This window comes from Oncorhynchus kisutch, linkage group LG13, assembly GCF_002021735.2.
Source record: "Oncorhynchus kisutch isolate 150728-3 linkage group LG13, Okis_V2, whole genome shotgun sequence".
Lineage (NCBI taxonomy): Eukaryota > Metazoa > Chordata > Actinopteri > Salmoniformes > Salmonidae > Oncorhynchus > Oncorhynchus kisutch.
Window position 1 is genome coordinate 68,069,487 of NC_034186.2, and position 23,707 is coordinate 68,093,193.

The window sequence follows — 23,707 nt, forward strand, 5'->3', positions numbered from 1 at the left end:
CTCCACCCCTCAGGAAAAGACAGACTGCCACTCTGCAGCTGGCGACCACACCATTCCACCCCCCCGTCCTCCAGAGTGTCACCCACCCTGCAGCAGCTTCACTTCTCTTTTATCAACACCTTCTAAAATAGACATTATTAATATCACACATTTTATTCCTAAACTCCCCCACCATGACACGACTGACAGTAACCACCCACAACACCATATTATCATCCAAACTGCCGTCGCAACCGCTTCCGGCAAACAATCAGGACAAGGGTGGGGAAATGACAGGTTTAGGTCCTGATTTATTCAGCAGAACTGCGGTTTCCAACGGCAACCCTCAGGCATGATGTCCATACAACAAACGTAAGGAGCTATTTTGATTGCTTTCCAATCAAGCGAGACAAACACTAATTAGATTTTTTTGAGGGACTGTGGAATTAGGGGTGTGGAACTTGGAGCGTGGATGACTGGCATTTCTCTCTGATAAGTTGCTCTCATATCAGTCTCCTTACGCACTTCTGTTTACTGTCAGCCGTTTATTATTACAGAGAGTGAAGGAGTAAGCTGCAGATTCTGAGAGAGTCCCAAACGCCACCTTATTCCCTATAAAGTACAGTGCTTTTGACCAGGGCTCATAGGGCACTATGTAGGGAATAGGGTGCCATTTGGTACACACTCGGTGTGTTTTCAGAGATTAGAGATGTCTGGGTTTATCATACCTTTTTATGATTGTTTGTCTAATGTGCTGTGTGCTGTAGATGTCATGTCACCATGGTTATTTGGCATATTAGAAAATAGCCCTTTCTTTGCTTCTCTTGCCCTCTTCCCAGTTCCTTTCTCTCCTCTCTCTTTGTTTCCTATAATAACATTGTGCATCTTCATGGTGGAAGTCTCACAGTCCAACCAAGTTAGGTAGGCAACGAGGATAAAACAGTTTGAATGGTTGACATCCCAATGAAATGAGATCTATATGACACAGACATTCCATTGACTGTGATGTGATAATGTGATGATATGGATGATCTGTGATGTGGTTGGTGGGGATGATGACACATTGTCTCTCTTGTTGGAGACGGAAGCTGGTGTCATATTTCTGATGGTTGACATCCCACTGAGTTGGTGTGATGTAGCCTATTGACGGTGATGTGATGACATGAGGACACATTCTCTCTGTTGTTTCACAAACAGACGTTGCTCTCATGAACAGATGTGGGATCTTTATTTGATCACCCTGTTGCAAGAGAACTTTCCTGCAATGCAGAACATTTCAAACTTGTAGTATATTTGAGGTTTAAAAAGGCTTATGGATTTTGTAATTGCCACTTTGAAATTTTAGACTTAGATAGATATTCCCTTTTAGAAAAATGTATCAACCCCTACAAAAATCTCCATTACTTAGAATCCACATAATAATTCACATTTCTGTTGCTGCATGATTATTTTACTGTTGTAGCAAACTGACTCATATTAAGATCCTACATCTGTAGATTGATACATGTGGTGTGATCTAGTAATATGTGATGATTTGTGATGCGGTGATGACACATGGTCTCTCTGTTCCACATACAGACACTGCGTTCATGCCCGATGCTGTGACGTAGGCATCCAATTGACTGTGAAAATCAAATCAAATTGTATTAGTCACGTACACATATTTTTCAGATCTTATCGCAGGTGCAACAAAATGCTTCTGTTTCTGACTCCAACAGTGCAGTAATAAAGTGCCTGGCAGATATCTCAACTTGGATGTCAACCCACCACCTCAAGCACCAACCTTGACAAGACGGAGCTGCTCTTCCTCCTGGGGAAGGCCTGCCCGCTCAAAGACCTCTCCATCACGGTTGACAACTCCACAGTGTTGCCCTCACAGAGTGCAAAGAACCTTGGCGTGACCCTGGACGTCACCCTGTCATTTTCTGCAAACATCAAAGCAGTGACTCGCTCCTGCAGGTTCATGCTCTACAACATCCGTTGAGTACGACCCTACCTCAAACAGGAAGTTCCGCAGGTCCTAATCCAGGCACTTGTCCTCTCCCGTCTAGACTACTGTAACTCTCTGTTGGCTCCCCGCTTGTGCCATCAAATCCCTGTATCCAGAACGCTACAGCCCGCCTGGTGTTCAACTTTCCCAAGTTCTCCCATGTCACCCTGCTCCTCAGCACACTCCACTGGCTTCCAGTCGAAGCTCGCATCCACTACAAGACCACGGTGCTTACCTCTGGAACAGCAAGAGGAACTGCCCCTCCCTACCTTCAGCCTATGCTCAAATCCTACACCCCAACCCGAGCACTCCATTCTGCCACCTCAGGTCTCTTGGCCCTTCACCCCTACAGGAGGGCAGCTCCCACTCAGCCCAGTCCAAGCTCTTCTCTGTCCTGGCACCCCAATGGTGGAACCAGCTTCCCCCTAAAAACCTGAACCAGCACGTGCACTTGATCCTCCCGCCGCCCTTTCTAGCTCTGACTCTACTGATACCTAAAAAATGTCATATATATACAATGCGTTCAGAAAGTATTCATACCCCTTGACTTTCTCCACATTTTGTTGTGTTAAAGCCAGAATTGAAAATGTATTAAATTGAGATTTTCTGTCACTGTCCTACACACAATACCCCATAATGTCAAAGTGGAATTATGTTTTTAGATCAAAAATAAAATCAATTATAAATTAAAAGCTGAAATGTCTTGCGTCAATAAATAATCAACCCCTTTTAAATGACAAGCCTAAATAAGTTCAGAATTAAAAATGTGCTTAACAAGTCACACAATAAGTTGAGTGGATGCAATGTGTGTAATAATAGTGTTGAACATGATTTTTTAATTACTACCTCATCTCTGTACCATCAGTCCTGTGTCATGCCAACAGTAAAGCATCCTGATCCAATTCATGTGTGGGGTTGCTTCTCAGCCAAGGGAGTGGGCTCACTCACAATTTTGCTTAAGAACTCAGCCATGAATAAAGAATGGTACCAACACATCCTCTGAGAGCAACTTCTCCCAACCATCCAGGAACAGTTTGGAGACAAACAATGCCTTTTCCATCATGATGGAGCACCTTTCCATAAGGCAAAAGTGATAACTAAGTGGCTCAGGGAACAAAACATTGATATTTTGGGTCCATGGCCAGGAAACTCCTAGACCTTAATCCCATTGAGAATTTGTGGTCAATCCTCAAGAGGCGGGTGGACAAACAAAAACCCACAAATTCTGACAAACTCCAAGCATTGATTATGCAAGAATGGGCTGCCATCAGTCAGGATGTGGCCCAGAAGTTAATTGACAGCATGCCAGGGTGGATTGCAGAGATCTTGAAAAGAAGGGTCAACACTGCAAAATATTGACTCTTTGCATCAACTTCATGTAATTGTCAATAAAAGCCTTTGACACTTATGAAATGCTTGTAATTATACTTCAGTTTTCCATAGTAACATCTGACAAAAATATCTAAAGACACTGAAGCAGCAAATGTTGTGGAAATTGGTGTCATTCACAAAACTTTTGGCCACGACTGTAGATAGGGCGGGATAGAGTACCGGGTGGTAGATAGCTAGCAACAGTGACTACGTTCAGGGCAGGGTACTGGGCGGAGGCAGCCTAGTGGTGACTATTTAACAGTCTGATAGCCTGGAGATGGAAGCTGTGTTTTAGTCTCTCAATACTAGCTTTGATGCACTTGTACTGTCTCCGCCTTCCAGATGGTAGCGGGGTGAACAGGCCGTGGCTCAGGTGGCTGAGCCCCTTGAGTTTCTGTGACACCGGTTGCTGTAGATGTCCTGGAAGGCAGGCAGTGTGATGCTTTGGACTGAACGTACCACCCTCTGGAGAACCCTACTTTTGCGGACGGTGCAATTGCCGTACCAGGCGGTGATACAGTCCGACAGGATGCTCTCAATGGTGCACCTGTAGAAGTTTGTGAGGGTCTTAATGCCTTTTTCACCACACTGTCTGTGTGGATGGACCATTTCAGGTTATCAGTGATGTGAACGCAGAGGAACTTGAGGATTTTCACCCTCTCCACTGCGGCCCCATCGATGTGGAGGGGGGCGTGCTCTCTCTGCTGTCTCCTGAAGTCCACGATCAGCTCCTTCGTTTTGTTGATGTTGAAGGAGTGGTTATTTTCCTGGCACCACTCTGCCAGGGCCCTCACCTCCTTCCCGTAGGCTGCCTCGTCGTTGTTGGTAATCAGGCCTACCACTGATCAGCAAACTTTATGATTGAGTTGAAGACGTGAGTGACCACACAGTCATGAGAGAACAGGGAGTACAGGAGGGGGCAGAGCATGCACCCTTGTGGGGCCCCCGTGTTCAGGAGCAGCGTGGTGGAGATGTTGTTGCCTACCCTCACCACCTGGGGTGAGCCCATCAGGAAGTCCAGGATCCAGTTGCAGAGGGCGGGTTTCAGACCCAGGGCCCTGATCTTAGTGATGAGCTTGGAAGGCACTATTGTGTTGAAGGCTGAGCTGTAGTCAATGAACATACTGTACATAGGTATTCCTGTTGTCCAGATGGGATGGGGCAGTGTGCAGTTCAATGACGATTGCGTCTGTGGATCTGTTGGGGCGGTTTGAAAATTGTAGTGGGCCTAGGGTGTCGGAAAAGATAGAGGTGACGTGATCCTTAACTAGCCTCTCAAAGCACTTCATGATGACAAGAAGTGAGTGTTACGGGGCAATAGTAATTTAGTTCAGTTGCTTTCACTTTCTTGGGTACAGGAACAATGGTGGACATATTGAAGCAAGTGAGGACAACAGACTGATGAAATTATACGAACAAAAATATAAACCCAACATGTAAAGTGTTTGTCCCATGTTTCATGAGCTGAAATAAAAGATGTGCTGAAAAAGCTCATTTCTCTCAAATGTTGGCCAGAAATGTATTTACATCCCTGTTAGCGAGCATTTATCATTTTCCAAGATAATCCATCCACCTGACAGGTGTGGAATATCAAGAAGCTGATTAAACAGCATGATCATTACACAGGAGCACCTTGTGCTGGGGACATTCAAAGGCCACTCTTAAAATGTGCAGTTTTGTCACACAAAACATTGTCACAGATGTCTCAAGTTTTGAGGGAGCGTGCAATTGGCATGCAGACTGCAGGAATGTCCACCAGAGCTGTTGCCAAATAATTTAATGTTAATTTCTCTAAAATAAGCCACCTCCAACATAGTTTTAGAGAATTTGGCAATACGTCCAACCGGCCTCACAACTGCAGACCACGTGTAACCACGCCAGCCCAAGTGGGTGGGCCTATGCCCTCCCAGGCCCACCCATGACTGCACTCTTGCCCAGTCATGTGAAATCCATAGATTAGGGCCTTGTTTATATATTTAAATTGACTGATTTCATTATGTGTACTGTAACTCCGTAAAAGCATTGAAATTGTTGCATGTTGCGTTTTATATATATATTTGTTCAGTATATATAAAACATTTCAATTCTACATTCTCTCTGTTTTTTCCAGACGGACGCTGCGCTCATGTACGATGCCGTGCACGTGGTGGCCGTGGCCGTGCAGCAGTCTCAGCAGATCACTGTCAGCTCCCTACAGTGCAACAGACACAAACCCTGGCGCTTTGGGAACAGATTCATGGCCCTCATCAAAGATGTACGTAGTATTATACATTACACACCGGCCCACTGGAAAGGCAGGGGAGGGATGGACATGGAGAGAGAGAATGAATGAGTGAGAGACAGCCTACACACACATAGGAGAGAGAGCATGAAAGAGAGAGAGAACGCCTACACACACAGGAGAGAGAGAATGAAAGAGATAGAGAATGCCTACACACACATAGGAGAGAGAGAATGAAAGAGAGAGAGAACGCCTACACACACATAAGAGAGAGAGCATGAAAGAGAGAGAGAACGCCTACACACACATAGGAGAGAGAGAATGAATGAGTGAGTGAGAGAGAGCCTACACACACACAGGAGAGAGAGAATGAAAGAGTGAGAGAACGCCTACACACACATAGGAGAGAGAGAATGAAAGAGTGAGAGAACGCCTACACACACATAGGAGAGAGAGAATGAAAGAGTGAGAGAACGCCTACACACACATAGGAGAGAGAGAATGAAAGAGAGAGAGAACGCCTACACACACATAGGAGAGAGAGAATGAAAGAGAGAGAACGCCTACACACACATAGGAGAGAGAGAATGAAAGAGAGAGAACGCCTACACACACATAGGAGAGAGAGAATGAAAGAGAGAGAACGCCTACACACACATAGGAGAGAGAGAATGAAAGAGAGAGAACGCCTACACACACATAGGAGAGAGAGAATGAAAGAGTGAGAGAACGCCTACACACACATAGGAGAGAGAGAATGAAAGAGAGAGAGAATGCCTACACACACATAGGAGAGAGAGCATGAATGAGTGAGTGAGAGAGAGCCTACACACACATAGGAGAGAGAGCATGAATGAGTGAGAGAGAGAGAGCCTACACACACATAGGAGAGAGAGAGAATGAAAGAGTGAGAGAACGCCTACACACATAGGAGAGAGAGAATGAAAGAGTGAGTGAGAGAACGCCTACACACACATAGGAGAGAGAATGAAAGAGTGAGAGAACACCTACACACACATAGGAGAGAGAGCATGAATGAGTGAGTGAGAGAGAGCCTACACACACATAGGAGAGAGAATGAAAGAGTGAGAGAATGCCTACACACACACATAGGAGAGAGAGAGAATGAAAGAGTGAGAGAACGCCTACACACACATAGGAGAGAGAGAATGAATGAGTGAGTGAGAGAACGCCTACACACACATAGGGGAGAGAGAGAATGAATGAGTGAGTGAGAGAGAGCCTACACACACATAGGAGAGAGAATGAAAGAGTGAGAGAACGCCTACACACACATAGGAGAGAGAGAATGAATGAGTGAGTGAGAGAACGCCTACACACACATAGGGGAGAGAGCATGAATGAGTGAGTGAGAGAGAGCCTACACACACATAGGAGAGAGAATGAAAGAGTGAGAGAACGCCTACACACACATAGGAGAGAGAGAGAATGAAAGAGTGAGAGAACGCCTACACACACATAGGAGAGAGAGAATGAATGAGTGAGTGAGAGAGAGCCTACACACACATAGGAGAGAGAATGAAAGAGTGAGAGAACGCCTACACACACATAGGAGAGAGAGAGAATGAAAGAGTGAGAGAACGCCTACACACACATAGGAGAGAGAGACACAAGAGAGACATACAGCGAGACAAGCTGGATGGGCACAAGGGGGCGATCAAAGAAATCAATGTAAATGAAAGAAAAAGGCTTTGTTTTTAACTGCATTTTTATATTATGTACATTCATAGTTCTCGGAGAGCAGCAACCATCTTCATCTTAAACCTGTCTCCTTGTTTTCATATCATGTCCCTACAGAATGGGTCTACATGATCTTAATCTGGGCTAATTATTCCTCAGTGTGCTAGATAGATTCTGGAAACTGGGGTGGTTAATCCAAACGTCCCTGTCTGTCAGCTATATTTAGGGTCTGTAAAGCCTAGCTACCCTGTTCTGTTCTGTTCTGTTTGCTCTGTGAGATTTCACCAGAACCTTGCTAACACTCAAACTGTCTCGGGGGTGGTGTGGCTGGAGGGTGGGGAGGACGAATGGAGGGATGAGGTTTTTGACATTTTAAAGCTCTTTGTCTCGAACCGCCGCACAAATAATCTCACATCTCGCCACCTCTAGTGCTCTCTCTAAGCCTGTGGACCAGTACTAGGGTGGACACCAGCCAGCCCTCATAAAAGACACCACTGTTTAGCCTGATGGTCTTTATACACCACTGCACTGTCGATCCAGAGTGACATACAGGGTAACACTACACTATCACTGCATGGCCACTGCATCACAGGCTAACACTGAACTATCACTGCATGGCCACTGCATCACAGGCTAACACTGAACTATCACTGCCTGGCCACTGTATCACAGGCTAACACTGAACTATCACTGCATGGTCACTGCATCACAGGCTAACGCTGAACTATCACTGCCTGGCCACCGTATCACAGGCTAACACTGAACAATCACTGCATGGCCACTGCATCACAGGCTAACACTGAACTATCACTGCCTGGCCACTGCATTACAGGCTAACACTGAACTATCACTGCCTGGCCACTGTATCACAGGCTTACACTGAACTATCAATGCCTGGCGGGTAGGAGCATTGGGCCAGTAACCGAAAGGTTTCTGGATCGTATCCCCGAGCTGACAAGGTAAACATATGTCGTTCTGCCCCTGAGCAAGGCAGGTATCCCTCTGTTCCCCAGGCGCCGATGATGTGGATGTCGACTAAGGCAGCCCCCCTCACCTCTCTGACTCAGAGGGGTTTTGTTAAATGCGGAAGACACATTTCAGTTGAATACATTCAGTTGTACTAATGACTAGGTATCCCCCTTTCCCTACACTATCACTGAATCACCACTGTATTACAGGCTAACATTACACTATCACTGAATCACCACTGTATTACAGGCTAACATTACACTATCACTGAATCACCACTGTATTACAGGCTAACATTACACTATCACTGAATCACCACTGTATTACAGGCTAACATTACACTATCACTGAATCACCACTGTATTACAGGCTAACATTACACTATCACTGAATCACCACTGAATCACAGGCTAACATTACACTATCACTGAATCGCAGGCTAACATTACACTATCACTGAATCACCACTGTATTACAGGCTAACATTACACTATCACTGAATCACCACTGAATCACAGGCTAACATTACACTATCACTGAATCACAGGCTAACATTACACTATCACTGAATCACCACTGTATTACAGGCTAACATTACACTATCACTGAATCACCACTGAATCACAGGCTAACATTACACTATCACTGAATCACAGGCTAACATTACACTATCACTGAATCACCACTGTATTACAGGCTAACATTACACTATCACTGAATCACCACTGTATTACAGGCTAACATTACACTATCACTGAATCACAGGCTAACATTACACTTAACATACTATATCTATTTAACATGGATTCATTCAAAGGTACCAATTTCCACTGTTATTTTCAATATAACCATGTCCAACATAGGCAGGTAATTGTAGTTATTTTTTTGAAATTCACAATCTTTTTTCATCTAGTTCTCTCTTCCCAACAAAGAGGAACAATGTGACATTTATGAGCCTGTAATAACATGACATTAGATGAGTCATACTACAGGTTCTTTCTGAAATAACATTCACTTTAAGCCAGTTGCTCCTGCTTCTCTAAGAAAAAGGCACAGAATTCAACATTTGCTATGCAATGTAACACAAGATAGTTCTATCAAGGCACAAGGCGAGACCCAAATGCAGACACAGGAGGCAGAGTCTTACAATGTTTAATAATCCAAAGGGGTAGGCAAGAGAATGGTCGTGGACAGGCAAAAAGGTCCAAACCAGATCCGAGTCCAGGAGGTACAGAGTTGCAGACAGGCTCGTGGTCAAGAAAGGCAGAATGGTCAGGCGGGTACAAAGTCCAGAAACAGGCAAGTGTCAAAACCAGGAGGACTAGAAAATGGAGAATGCAAAAAGCAGGAGACCGGGGAAAACAGCTGGTTGACTTGGAACATACAAGACGAACTGGCACAGAGAGACAGGAAGCACAGGGATAAATACACTGGGGAAAACAAGTGACACCTGGATGGGGTGGAGACAATAACGAGGACAGGTGAAACAGATCAGGGTGTGACAAGTTCAGTGCTTAGGGCCCCTTTGATGCTCGATTTTCAGCATTCCAAAGCAGTGCCTATATCGTTAATAATTGGGTAATAACTATCTCACTGTTACTAAAGCAACCATCAGAGAAAGCTGTATAGAGTTTGTGTATGTGGTATTAATAATTAATATACAGTGTGTGTGTGTGTGTGTGTGTGTGTGTGTGTGTGTGTGTGTGTGTGTGTGTGTGTGTGTGTGTGTGTGTGTTTGTAGCATACCTTTGTGTGCTTGTGCGCCTTGCTTAAAGGTGAACTCTAATGAATAATGAATGTCTCTATTTTGCTGAGAATGAGTGAGCTCCTGTGACCTCTTGCTCTTTGGTTATGATGAATCTCTATCTCTCTTTCCCTCCTCCATCTCTTTCTCCTCACTCTCCATCCCTTTCTCCCTTTCTCTCTCTTTTTCTGTCTCTCCTCCCTTCCTTCCTCCCTCTCTCGCTTCCTACCCCTCTCTCTTTCTCTCCCCCAGGCCCACTGGGATGGCTTGACTGGGCGGATCACTTTCAACAGAACCAACGGCTTGAGGACAGACTTTGACCTGGATGTGATTAGTCTGAAGGAGGACGGACTGGAGAAGGTACTAGGGGCGTGTGTGTGTGTGTTTGAGTGTGCATGTTTATAATACATGACCATGTGTGCACGTCTATGGAGGAGATAATTCATTAAAGAAAGCTTGCCAACACAGCAGATCCAAGCACCAACCCACACACACACCCTCCTTACACACATGCTCCCCTGTGTGTGCCTCTCAGATGCTCCTGACCTCCTTGTCTCTCTCTGTGGCGTGTGTCTGCGCCTCCATGAATAATTTACTTGATTCATGAAAAAACCTTCAGGAGCCCTCCAACCTCATGAAGGCTGAATTAAACAGTTGATTTGCAATTACAAAGCAGCCATCTCTAAGGCCTCAGTAGTGGGCATCAGAGAGAGGAGCAGGGCTGTTGTGGCTGTAGTGGGTTGGTGCTGCAGAGCAGAGTGTCTGCTGAGATGAGAAGCCCTGTAGCGGTTAAGATAATAACACCGCCAGGATGAGAGGCCCCTGCAGGCTCGCCCCTCTCCTCCTCCTCCTCTTCTTGCTGCTTCCAAATCAAATCAAATCAAATCAAATTTATTTATATAGCCCTTCGTACATCAGCTGATATCTCAAAGTGCTGTACAGAAACCCAGCCTAAAACCCCAAACAGCAAGCAATGCAGGTGTAGAAGCACGGTGGCTAGGAAAAACTCCCTAGAAAGGCCAATACCTAGGAAGAAACCTAGAGAGGAACCAGGCTATGTGGGGTGGCCAGTCCTCTTCTGGCTGTGCCGGGTGGAGATTATAACAGAACATGGCCAAGATGTTCAAATGTTCATAAATGACCAGCATGGTCGAATAATAATAAGGCAGAACAGTTGAAACTGGAGCAGCAGCACAGTCAGGTGGAAGTTGAAACTGGAGCAGCAGCATGGCCAGGTGGACTGGGGACAGCAAGGAGTCATCATGTCAGGTAGTCCTGGGGCATGGTCCTAGGGCTCAGGTCAGTTGAAACTGGAACAGCAGCATGGCCAGGTGGACTGGGGACAGCAAGGAGTCATCATGTCAGGTAGTCCTGGGGCATGGTCCTAGGGCTCAGGTCCTCCGAGAGAGAGAAAGAAAGAGAGAAGGAGAGAATTAGAGAACGCACACTTAGATTCACACAGGACACCGAATAGGACAGGAGAAGTACTCCAGATATAACAAACTGACCCCAGCCCCCCGACATAAACTACTGCAGCATAAATACTGGAGGCTGAGACAGGAGGGGTCAGGAGACACTGTGGCCCCATCCGAGGACACCCCCGGACAGGGCCAAACAGGAAGGATATAACCCCACCCACTTTGCCAAAGCACAGCCCCCACACCACTAGAGGGATATCTTCAACCACCAACTTACCATCCTGAGACAAGGCTGAGTATAGCCCACAAAGATCTCCGCCACGGCACAACCCAAGGGGGGGGGGCGCCAACCCAGACAGGATGACCACAACAGTGAATCAACCCACTCAGGTGACGCACCCCCTCCAGGGACACTCCACCAACCCCCACCAACCCCTCCTTACACACTCACTCACATGCACACACATACACTCAGTACTCCACCTCTTCAGCTCAAGCACACATTCCCAGAATTCTCCAGCACCTTTAGGACATGGCTGACAGCAGGTTGAACTCTTAACTCTTAACCTGCGGGATGAGATGTACGAGCTGATCTAGGATCAGGATCTGCCTCTAGCTCTCTGTGGAAGAGGAGTGTGTGTGTGTCTGTGTGTGTGTGTCGTGTGTGTGTGTCTGTGTGTGTATGTGTCTGTGTGTGTGTGGGGGGGGGGGGGGGGGGGGCGTGTTTGTAATAATGCACCTCCCATCATATTTTCTCATAGACACACTCTCGCCTGAACAGTTTTTCTGTATGGAAGATATAACTGAATTGCACTAAATGCTAATGTTTTGTCTGTGTTTTTCCCCTCAGATTGGAACATGGGACCCTCCTAGTGGCTTGAACATGACAGACCACCAGAAAGGGAAGACATCCAATGTCACAGACTCCTTAGCCAACAGATCTCTAGTTGTCTCTACCATACTGGTAATTACCATTCCGTCTTTGCTCTGGGGTAGACACGTATTGTCTTTTCATAGAGAACTTAAATTGCTGTACTAACTGTCAGCTGGGTGCTATAACAGAGTTCTACCATGTCTACATAAGTGATTATGAATGCCCAGAACTGCTCTAAGACTTAATTGACTCGGTCAAGGTGTTATTCCTTTTTAGTTTTTAGGCCATTTTCTTTGAAAATTGATCCACTTGAATTTCTCAGGATGGTTGTCGGCCTGTGAGCGAATTGAATGAAAGTAGCCGAAAGTACACCACTTTTAAATTACCAGTCCACACTTCACTTCACTGCTGTGGAGAGGTCCCTTTCCAATTGGTTGAGAACAGTTTCAGGCAGGGTTAATTGGCTGATTGATTGTCCAATAAGATTTCCTGGTTTAAGGCTCTCTCTCTCGCATTTTATTAGTCCCTCTATTGAGGAGTTGTTTCTCTACCCAGTGATGTTAAACCCAGACATTCAGGGGAAGTTAAAGAGTGCCCTAGGATCTCTAATGCTTCTCTATGAGTCACACAGACCAACTCACAGCTGTACTTACTCAGGCTTCATCCAACCATCTTTGGCATTTTAGAAAAGCACTATAAACATCCTGTGTATTGTTATTATTCACTCTATAGAAGATTTATAAAAACATCTTAGCCTCAATGATGAGTGTTTAATGATGGAGCGGTGAGTAGGAAGCAGGTGAAACATTTTAATACAACAATAAAACCAAGAACACGACACTAACATAAGGCAGTATGCCGATACACAAGAACAATACCAACTGGTGAGTGAACATAAGAGAGTGACATATGAAGGTAATGGAGACCAGGTGTGAATCATAATGATACACAGGTGCGCGTAATGATGAGTGCCAGGTGTGCGTAATGATGAATCCCAGAACCAGTGGTTAGTACTCTGGCGACATCGTATGCCGGAGGGGAGGAGCAGACGTGACAGGGCGTATCACTCCACATCCTGTGGTGTCTATCTGTTGGGGTGGAGTTGACTTTGAGTTGCAAAGAAAGTCTGCTCTGGTGCTGTAAGGATTCTGTAGGCTACACGACGACTCCATCCCTCCTATCTCCTCCATCTGAAAACCATACCAGAGCCTGCCGGAATTGACTCATCACGACTAAACAGGAAGCTTCTAGAATCAAGAAAGTTAAGGCAATTTACGATCCTATTATTAAGAACCAGAGCGTAAAAATAACAATATCAACCAAATTGCGGTTTGTCATTATTTATCCCGTGCTGCGCTTGCCTTACCTCTTCCATGCATGCTGCCGCTGTGCTCTGATTGAATTGCTGTTATTAGTTAAGACTCTAAATGTCTGTAATTGGTGCATCAGGATTGAGTCATGGGGAGATCTCAGCTGGCTTTGAGGAGAGGAGAAAAGAGGGAGGGCTGACAATAATTGGGTTTGTTACATTTGATTGATGCACACTTTTATCCAACTTCTCTTCATTTTCTTCATGCCAGACTGAAGGATTACAAGCCCCTCTTTAAAAGGTGGAGCTGTAATTAGTTTTCAATGCCTCAGAGATCTGAACTAATCAAAAGACTTTTGGCCATTTTGTCAAGACCTCATATTGGTAATAGACTGGTATTATACTGGTGGTTAATGTCACAGTATGCCCATGTGGTAATTGAAGAAGTCGTAGTATTTCACAACTGGTTTACTGCAACTGCATGAATTAGATGACTTTTTAGCATTATCAAAACCTGTGGTTTGAATTGAAGAGGGCAGTCCATAAGCGCAGACAAAGGATATCTGGAAGGATTCTGTATGAAGGAATGATCCAAGAACCCTCCCAATGTGTTCTCCAACTCTTTTACTTAATCTCTTTCTGAGAGAGAGAGAGAGAGAGAGAGAGAGAGAGAGAGAGAGAGAGAGAGAGAGAACTTCCATTGGCAATTTCAACATGAAAGTTAGACTTAATATGAATATGTTGTGCCCAGGTCTAGATCTGTGCTTCTAACCTTAGTGTTATCTTTGTGTTACACACGCTCACACAAGCATTGCAAACAAGACTCACAGTATAATAATGAACATGAATGAGACAGATGTGAAAAACTAAATAATTACCTCACACTGACAAATAACTACTGTAAAGGTTCATTAAGCTAAATGACGGTATAATCAACCATAAGTAGCTAGTGCAACACTATATCCTGTTGATAACCTGTTCTACCCATCATCTGTCAAACATGTCTCTCTGGCTCTGCACACCTACAATGGCTGGGGGATCAGCTATATATGCATTGTATTATAAACTATTTTCCCCGTTCAGCGGAATCAAGGCTCCAAGGGTAAGGAGTTGTTACTAAGGTAACAGGTAATGGGAATCTAAAGAAATGAATAGACAAATCAACCTTTCAAGCTTATTTACTTTATTTCTTTGTCTTTTCATACGCTTCATGGCTCCTCTTTTCGTTTCTTTAGTCAAAGCACAGACACTCAAGTCGCTGAATTTCTTCACAAACCAACTTTGAAATCAAACTTGTTTCAAATATAGACTAGATTACCAAAATTATGTTGACACTCATTCCAAAATCATGGGCATTAATATGGAGTTGGTCCCCCATTTGTTGCTATAGCAGCCTCCACTCCCTTGGGACTTGCTTCCATTCAGCCACAAGAGCATTAGAGAGGTCGGGTGCTGATGTTGGGTCGATTTGGCCTGGCTCACAGTCGGCGTTCCAATTCATCACAAAGGTTTTCAATGGGGATAAGGCATTGTCATGCTGAAGGAGGAAAGGGCCTTCCCCAAACTGTTCCAACACAGAATCACAGAATCATCCAGAATGCCATGGGTCCCCAGATAGTCAAAAGGTTCTACAGCTGCACCATCGAGAGCAACCTGACCGGTTGCATCACCGCCTGGTATGGTAACTGCTCGGCATCAGACCGTTAGGTGTTACAGATGGTAGTGAGTACGGCCCAGTACATCACTGGGGCCAAGTTTCCTACCATCCAGGACCTATATACTATGCGGTGTCAGAGGAAAGCCCAAAAATTGTCAAAGACTCGTCACCGAAGTCATAGAATGTTTTCTCTGCTACCTTACGGTAGCGGTACCAGAGCGCCAAGTCTAGAACCAAAAGCTCCTTAAGCCATATGACCGCTGAACAATTAATCAAATGCCCACCAGATTATTTACATTGACTCCGTCCATTCATGCTGCTACTCGCTGTTAATTGTCTATGCATAGTCACTTCACCCCTACCTACATGTACAAATTACTTAGACTGACCTGTACCCCTGCACATTGACTCCTGTATATAGCCTCGTTATTGTTATTTTATTGTGTTACTTTTATTATTTTTTACTTTAGTTTATTTGGTATATAAACTAAATATTGAACTGCACTGTTGGTTAAGGACTTGTAAGTAAGCATGCTGTATTCGGCGCATGTGACAAGTAAAGTTTGATTTGATTGTATAGTGTAGCGTTAAGATTTCCCTTCAACTGGAACTAAGGGGCCTAGCCCAAACAATGAAAAACAGCCCCAGACCATTATTCCTCATCCACCAAACTTTACAGTTGGCACTATGCATCTGGCCAGGTACCGTTCTCCGGGCATCCGCTAAACTCAGACTCGTCCGTTGGACTGCCAGATGGTGAAGCGTGATTCATCACTCCAGAGAATGCCTTTCCACTGCTCCAGAGTCCAATGGTGGTAAGCTTAACACCACTCTAGCCGATGCTTGGCATTGCGCATGATGATGTTAGGCTTGTGTGCGGCTGCTCGGCCATGGAAAACCATTTCTTGAAGCTCCCGATGAACGGTTCTTGTGCTGATGTTCTTTCCAGAAGCAGTTTGGATCTCGGTAGTGAGTGTTGCAATCGAAGACAGACAATTTTTATGCGCAACGTGTTTCAGCATTCGGCAGTCCTGTGAGCTTGTGTGGCCTACCACTTCGCAGCTGAGCAATTGTTGCTCCTAAACATTTCCACTTCACAATAACAGCACTTACAGGTGACAATGGCTGCTCGAGGAGGGCAGGAATTAGTCAAACTGACTTGTTGGAGAGGTAACATCCCATGACGGTGCACATTGAAAGTCACTGAGCTCTTCAGTAAGGCCATTCTACTGTGAATGTTTGTCTATGGAGATTGCATGGCTGTGTGCTCGATTTTTTACACCTGTTGCTGAAATAGCCGAATCCACTAATTTGAAGGGGTGTCCACATACTTTTGATAAGTAATTTTCATAAATAGGCTTTTTGTAGTATTAGTTGATTATTTTAAAGTTGTACATCATCCTTTCTAGTTTGACCACTTCTAACTATAAGTGTCCAACTTTGATTTGGCAGTAGTCCTATGTGTACCATGACTCCACATCACACGTGTGATATTTTGCTACTGATAAGGTTGCACTATGCTCCTTTTCACTTTAGAAATGGTGCAGCTGATGTGAAAAGGCTTCTTCTCTGACACATTACATACATACAACACAAAGAATCACACCCTGGAACCAATCGTAGTAGTGCTCGCCAACAGATCACACCTCTTATAGCCTTGTTTCCCCTGTTGGAAGGGCTCATCTCTGCCAATAGGTATTTAGTATGCCAGACATAAAGAACTTTTAATTGAAACAGAATTTGATGTTGACTTTTATTTACTACAGTTGCGGGATATATGAGTTGCCGATCGGGTTGTATTAAAAGGTACAAATCCACACACGCTCTGTCGGGCTCCCCAAGGATCAGTGGAGCAGAGAGAGAGAGCGAGACACGAGAGATGAGACACACAGAGAGAGAGAATGAATCAGTTTTGTTTTCATTATATAATATACCCTTTTCCCCATATAGCGGAATCTGATTTTTCACAGTGCTTATCAAGGCCCCAAGGATAAGGAGTCGTTACTAAGGTAACAGGTAAAGGGGATCTAAATAAATGAATAAACCAGTCAACTTTTCAATGTCTTCATACACTCTTCATGGCTTTTAAATGTACATACATTCAAGCAACTATTTATCTTCACTAATTGACTTTGAAATCAGAATAAACAGCATATTGGTTGTATTATTTGGGTATTTCAGAATTGTTCATCACTATTTCTAGTTTGACCATTTCAGATTCTTCGAGTTAAACTTTGATTAAACAGTGAGCCTATGGGAAGTCTTCCATGACTCTACATGACACGTAGAGAGCACTGAGTGGGTTCTCTTTGTTCTTTGCTCTAGGCGGTAGCCTCGTAGCATACTGGTCCAATCATTATAAAACTAAAATAAATGCTCAAATGAGTCAGCATCATTGGGACACATTATTTTCATTGGATCACATATTACATTTTAGAAGAATCAAGGTGATTTAGCATTCAAGGGTGAGTGACTCTCCAGATCAGCAGTATAAATACAGAAGTACTTTAATAAGCTTTGCTATACAGAGATAGCTAGCTAGTCTGTTAAGATTTTCTTGCCTCCCCCACTGTTTGAAATGAAAGATGCTTCTAGTTCTCCATCTGCGGGGGATCACAACACGAGACAGGATCAGGAGGTGGCATGCCAGACCTTCCACATGTAGCAGGTCGCCAGCGTGTAGCTAGCGTGTAACGTTAACAGACACTTCCTGTGGTTCTGACCTCAGCCCCCCCCCCCCCCTCCCTCACACACACACAAAGCGTGCCTGCACAAACACATGCGCATGCAGACACTGTGTTTATACGATTAATTAGGATTAAAGCGCTGTTATCCGCTCATAATTCAATTTCCAGGGAAGAACATTTCCACAGAATGTATTCAGGACCACATTGAAAATAACAAGTGCTGTATAATGCTTTCATTTGTTGTCCTACGGACAGACAGACAGACAGACAGACTAATAAAACAGTGTTAGGTGTTAATGGGCCCACTGCCTGTTTATGATAATTACACTCTTTCACAGTTGACAGAAGGTGAGAGGTTGTACGCTGCTAACGGGCTGACAATAGCTACATTGTGCTCATTGTGTTAGATAATACATATTCCAATGAAAAACATGGCAGCACTGAGAAAGAGGCCTATTCAGAGAGAGGAGATTACAGTTTATGTCTAACAGTGGGAGGGGGGCTAAAGGCCTGTCCACGTCCATTACAAACGACTCAATTAGCATACTGGAGCATTCATGTATGTTACAATTGATGTCCTCATGGGTGAATGATTTACATTGGTAATTATTGTTGACTACTCGTTAGCCCCTATCTTTGTTGTATGAGAGGATGTGGTTCTGCCTTCTTAACAGAACCACAACAGAGGGCCACCATTGTTCCTGTTCCCAAGAAAGCTAAGGTATCTGAGCTAAACGACTATCGCCACGTAGCACTCACTTCCGTCATCATTGAAGTCCTTTGAGAGACGTGTCAAGGATCATATCACCTCCACCCTACCTGACACCCTAGACCCAATTTGCTTACCGCCCTAATAGGTCCACAGACGATGCAATCACAATCACACTGCCCTAACCCATCTGGACAAGAGGAATACCTATGTAAGAATGCTGTTCATTGAGAATGCTGTTCACCCTTCAAACTCATTAAGCTCGAGATACTGGGTCTCGACCCCGCCCTGTGCAACTGGGTCCTGGACTTTCTGATGGGACGCCCCCAGGTGGTGAGGGTAGGAAGCAAATCCACCCCGCTGATCCTCAACACTGGGGCCCCACAAGGGTGCATTCTCAGCCCTCTCCTGTACTCCCTGTTCACCCATGACTGCGTGGCCATGCACGCCTCCAACTCAGTCATCAAGTTGGCAGACGACACTACAGTAGTAGGCTTGATTACCAACAACAACAAGACGGCTTAGAGGGAGGAGGTGAGGGCCGAAGGAAGGGGGTGTCAGGAAAATAATCTCACACTCAACGTCAGCAAAACAAAGGAGATGATCGTGGACTTCAGGACACCGCAGAGGGAGCACCCCACTATCCACATCGACAGGACAGTAGTGGAGAAGGTTGAAAATGTTAAGTTCCTCGGCGTACACATCACGGACAAACTGAATTGGTCCACCCACACAGACAGCGTGGTGAAGAAGGCGCAACAGCGCCTCTTCAACCTCCGGAGGCTGAAGAAATTTGGCTTGTCACCAAAAACACTCACAAACTTTTACAGATGCACAATCGAGAGCATCCTGTCGGGCTGTATCACCGCCTGGTACGGCAACTTCTCCGCCCACAACTGTAAGGCTCACCAGAGGGTAGTGAGGTCTGCACAATGTATCACCGGGGGCAAACTACCTGCCCTCCAGGACACCTACACCACCCGATGTCACAAGAAGGCCAAAAAGATCATCAAGGACAACAACCAACATATCCACTGCCTGTTCACCCCACTATCATCCAGAAGGCGAGGTCAGTACAGGTGCATCAAAGCGGGGACCGAGAGACTGAAAAACTTCTATCTCAAGGCCATCAGACTGTTAAACAGCCATCACTAACATTGAGTGGCTGCTGCCAACATACTGACTCAAATCACTAGCCACTTTAATAATAAAAAATGTGATGTAATAAATGTATCACTAGTCACTTTAAACAATTCCACTTTATATAATGTTTACAAACCCTACATTACTCATCTCATATGTACAGTGGGGCAAAAAACGTATTTAGTCAGCCACGAATTGTGCAAGTTCTCCCACTTAAAAAGATGAGAGAGGCCTGTAATTTTCATCATAGGTACACTTCAACTATGACAGACAAAATGAGAAAAAGAAATCCAGAAAATCACATTGTAGGATTTTTTATGAATTTATTTGCAAATAATTTTGCACACCCAATTTTTCAGTTTTTGATTTGTTAAAAAAGTTTGAAATATCCAATAAATGTCGTTCCACTTCATGATTGTGTCCCACTTGTTGTTGATTCTTCACAAAAAAATACAGTTTTATAACTTTATGTTTGAAGCTTGAAATGTGGCAAAAGGTCGCAAAGTTCAATGTATACCCTACAGTGTAAAAGTTTGGGGTTGCTTAGAAATGTCCTTGTTTTTGAAAGAAAAACAAAAGACTTTTGTCCGTTAAAATAACATCCGTATAATAATGTATAATCTGAAATACAGTGTAGACATTGTTAATGTTGTAAATGACTATTGTAGCTGGAAACGGCAGATTTTTTTATGGAATATCTACATAGCCGTACAGAGGCCCATTATCAGCAACCATCACTCCTGTGTTCCAATGGCACATTGTGTTAGCACATCCAAGTTTATCATTTTAAAAGGCTAACTGATCATTAGAAAACCCTTTTGCAATTATATTAACACAGCTGAAAACTGTTGTTCTGATTAAAGAAGCAATAAAACTGGCCTTCTTTAGACTAGTTGAGTATCTGGAGCAGCCTTCATCTCTCAGAACAAGAATAGACTGACGAGTTTCAGAAGAAAGTTATTTTTTTCTGGCCATTTTGAGCCTGTAAACGAACCCACAAATGCCTATGTTTTTTTTATTTTTTATGTGCTTTTCTTTCAACAACAAGGACATTTATAAGCAACCCAAACTTTTGAACGGTAGTGTAAAACTTAATAACATTCCACAAGAGGCCACTAGTCATTTGACTGCATGAAAGGGCTACAGCAGGGTATTTACTTTAAACGTAAAATGTTTAGTTCTCTGTTAGGTTTATAGTAGCTTTATAGAAGCTTTTCGGTCACCTTTGTCAGTGTCCCCTCTCTCTCTCTCTCTCGTCTAGATGTTCTTCATTGGTTTACTAAATCTTTCCTCCTTTCAAATACTGTACATCAAATACTTTTTGAGTGCACTGCACAGAGGCTGTGTCCGCTTCAAAGTTAAACTTCAGGTGGCTTTGCCAGACTACCCATCATGCATCACACCTTTATGCCCTTGAACACCCTCTTTTTTTTAGCTGGCTCCTCACCAGTCCTCTGACTAGGTTACAAACAGAGAGAGGAGGAGAGAGGAGAGCTGCTGATAAGGTCTATAGATAGATAGAGAGGGTGGGAATGTTTAAAAGGACCAATACAGGAGACAGGAGAGAAAGATAGTGAGGAAGACAGAAAGTGATGGAGGGAGAGGAAGAGAGTGGGAGAAAGAGAGAGAAAGAGATCTCTTTGAGTTGGATAGCAGATTATTGGGCTAGTCGGCTATATTATTGATCCCTTTCAATTCCCTGACAGAAGATTGTTGTAGTGGTCAGAGAATAATCTCACCAAACCAAAGCAATCACTTATATCACTCGGCATGTACAGTGCATTCAGAGAGTATTAAGACCCATTGACTTTTTCCACATTTTGTTACGTTACAGACTTATTCTAAAATTGATTCAATTGTTTATTTTTTTAATCATCAATCTACACCAATACCCCATAATGACAAAGCAAAACTGTTTATTTTTGTATTTTTCCAAAGAAAAGCAAAGAGGCACTGAGTTTGAAGGTAGGCCTTGAAATACATCCACAGGTACACCTCCAGTTGATTCAAGTATTGTCAATTAGCAGAAGCTTCTAAAGACATGACATAATTTTCTGGAATTTTCCAAGCTGTTTAAAGGCACAGTCAACTTAGTGTATGTAAACTTCTGACCCACTGGATTTGTGATACAGTGAATTATAAATTAAATAATCTGTCTGTAAACAATTGTTGGAAAAATGACTTGTATCATATGCACTAAGTAGATGTCCTAACCAACTTGACCAAACTATAGTTTGTTAACAAGAAATCAATGGAGTGGTTGAAAAACGAGTTTTACTGACTCCAACCTCCAAACTTCTGACTTCAACTGTAAGTAACAATACTTTAATGTTCTACTTAAGTAGTTTTCTGTTGTATCTGTACTTTACTTTATTATTTATATTCTTGACAAGTTTTACTTTTGCTTCACTATATTCCTAAAGAAAATAATACTAGTACTCGTTACATTTTGAATGCTTAGCAGGACAGGAAAATGACCCAACTTATCAAGAGACCATCCCTGGGAATCCCCTGCTTCTGATTTAGTGGACTCATTAAACACAAAATCTTAATTTGTAAATGATGTCTGCGTGTTGTAGTGTGCCCTTGGCTATCCGTAAATAATACAATAAATAAATAAATTGTGCTGCCTGGTTTGCATAATTGTAATGGTTTTCTTCATCTGAAGGAGAGGCGGACCAAAGCGCAGCGTGGTGGTTATTCATATTCTTTAATTTATAAAGAAATTACACATGAGATAACTAACAAAAACAACAAATGTGAGAAAACCTAAAACAGTCCCATCTGGTGCAAACACAAAGACAGGAACAATCACCCACAAACACACAGTGACACCCAGGCTACCTAAGTATGATTCTCAATCAGAGACAACTAATGACACCTGCCTCTGATTGAGAACCATACTAGGCCGAAACATAGAAAACCCCAAAGCATAGAAAATCAAACATAGACTGCCCACCCAACTCACGCCCTGACCATACTAACTAAATACAAAACACAGGAAATAAAGGTCAGAACGTGACAATAATAAAAGCTATTTTAAATGATTTATACTTCTACTTTTGATACTGAAGTATATTTTTGCAGTTACATTTACTTTTGATACTTAAATATATTTTAAACCAAATACTTTTCGACTTTTACTCAAGTAGTATTTTACTGGGTGACTTTCACATTTTCTAAAGTAAAGTATCTTTACTTTTACTCAAGTATGACAATTGGGTATTTTTTACACCAATGACCAATAGATGCTACTACATGTGTTAGCATCTCCTTGTTCTCATCAAATCTCTGAGCCAGTAAAATGTGTGAAAGCTGGTTGAGATCTGACATGATTTTGTTTGTATCGTGGCATGCCACAATTACATGGTAAACAACACCTGTTTGAAAATATATTCTCTGCCTGATTTTACTGAGAGAGATGACGGTAGATGGGAGAGAGATGGGGGTAGATGGGAGAGAGGGATGGAAAGAGAGAGATGAGATATATATATATATATATATAGTGGAGAAAACAAGAAAGAGGGTGAGTGGGGTAGATAAAGAGAGAGAGAGAGAGAGTGAGGCGCAGTTAAGGAGAAAGGGAGGGGAAGAGCGTGAAAGAGGACATTAGTAATCTCCCCAGCTGTTCGTACTAACAAAGAGGATGTGCTGGCTCCTGTTCTTTTGTGTCAGTTTATCAGCATCTCTGATCTTATTTACAAAGCATCTGGTGGTCTGAGAGCCAGGGACAGGGACAGGGACAGGGACAGGGACAGGGACAGGGACAGGGACAGGGACAGGGACAGGGACAGGGACAGACCCCCAGCCAGCATGTTCAGCCTTAGAGGAGAGGAGGGGAGGGCCGAGTCAGAGATATGGAGGATTATCTCTTATTATGGTCATGCTTCCATCACTCCATTCACCTTGTATCACATTTCTGAGACTGCATGCCA

At 43.7% G+C, this 23,707-nt stretch overlaps 1 protein-coding gene across 2 annotated transcripts in view; it reads left to right on the forward strand.

The window, feature by feature from the left end:
- grik2 (glutamate receptor, ionotropic, kainate 2) overlaps positions 1-23,707 on the forward strand; it is a 262,114-nt gene that overhangs the window by 113,829 nt on the left and 124,578 nt on the right. For both annotated transcript variants that reach the window (XM_031787057.1, XM_031787058.1), the window contains exons 8-10: positions 5,451-5,594; positions 10,228-10,335; positions 12,244-12,357. In XM_031787057.1, coding sequence (XP_031642917.1) covers positions 5,451-5,594; positions 10,228-10,335; positions 12,244-12,357 — 366 coding nt within the window. The remainder of the gene's footprint in view (positions 1-5,450; positions 5,595-10,227; positions 10,336-12,243; positions 12,358-23,707) is intronic.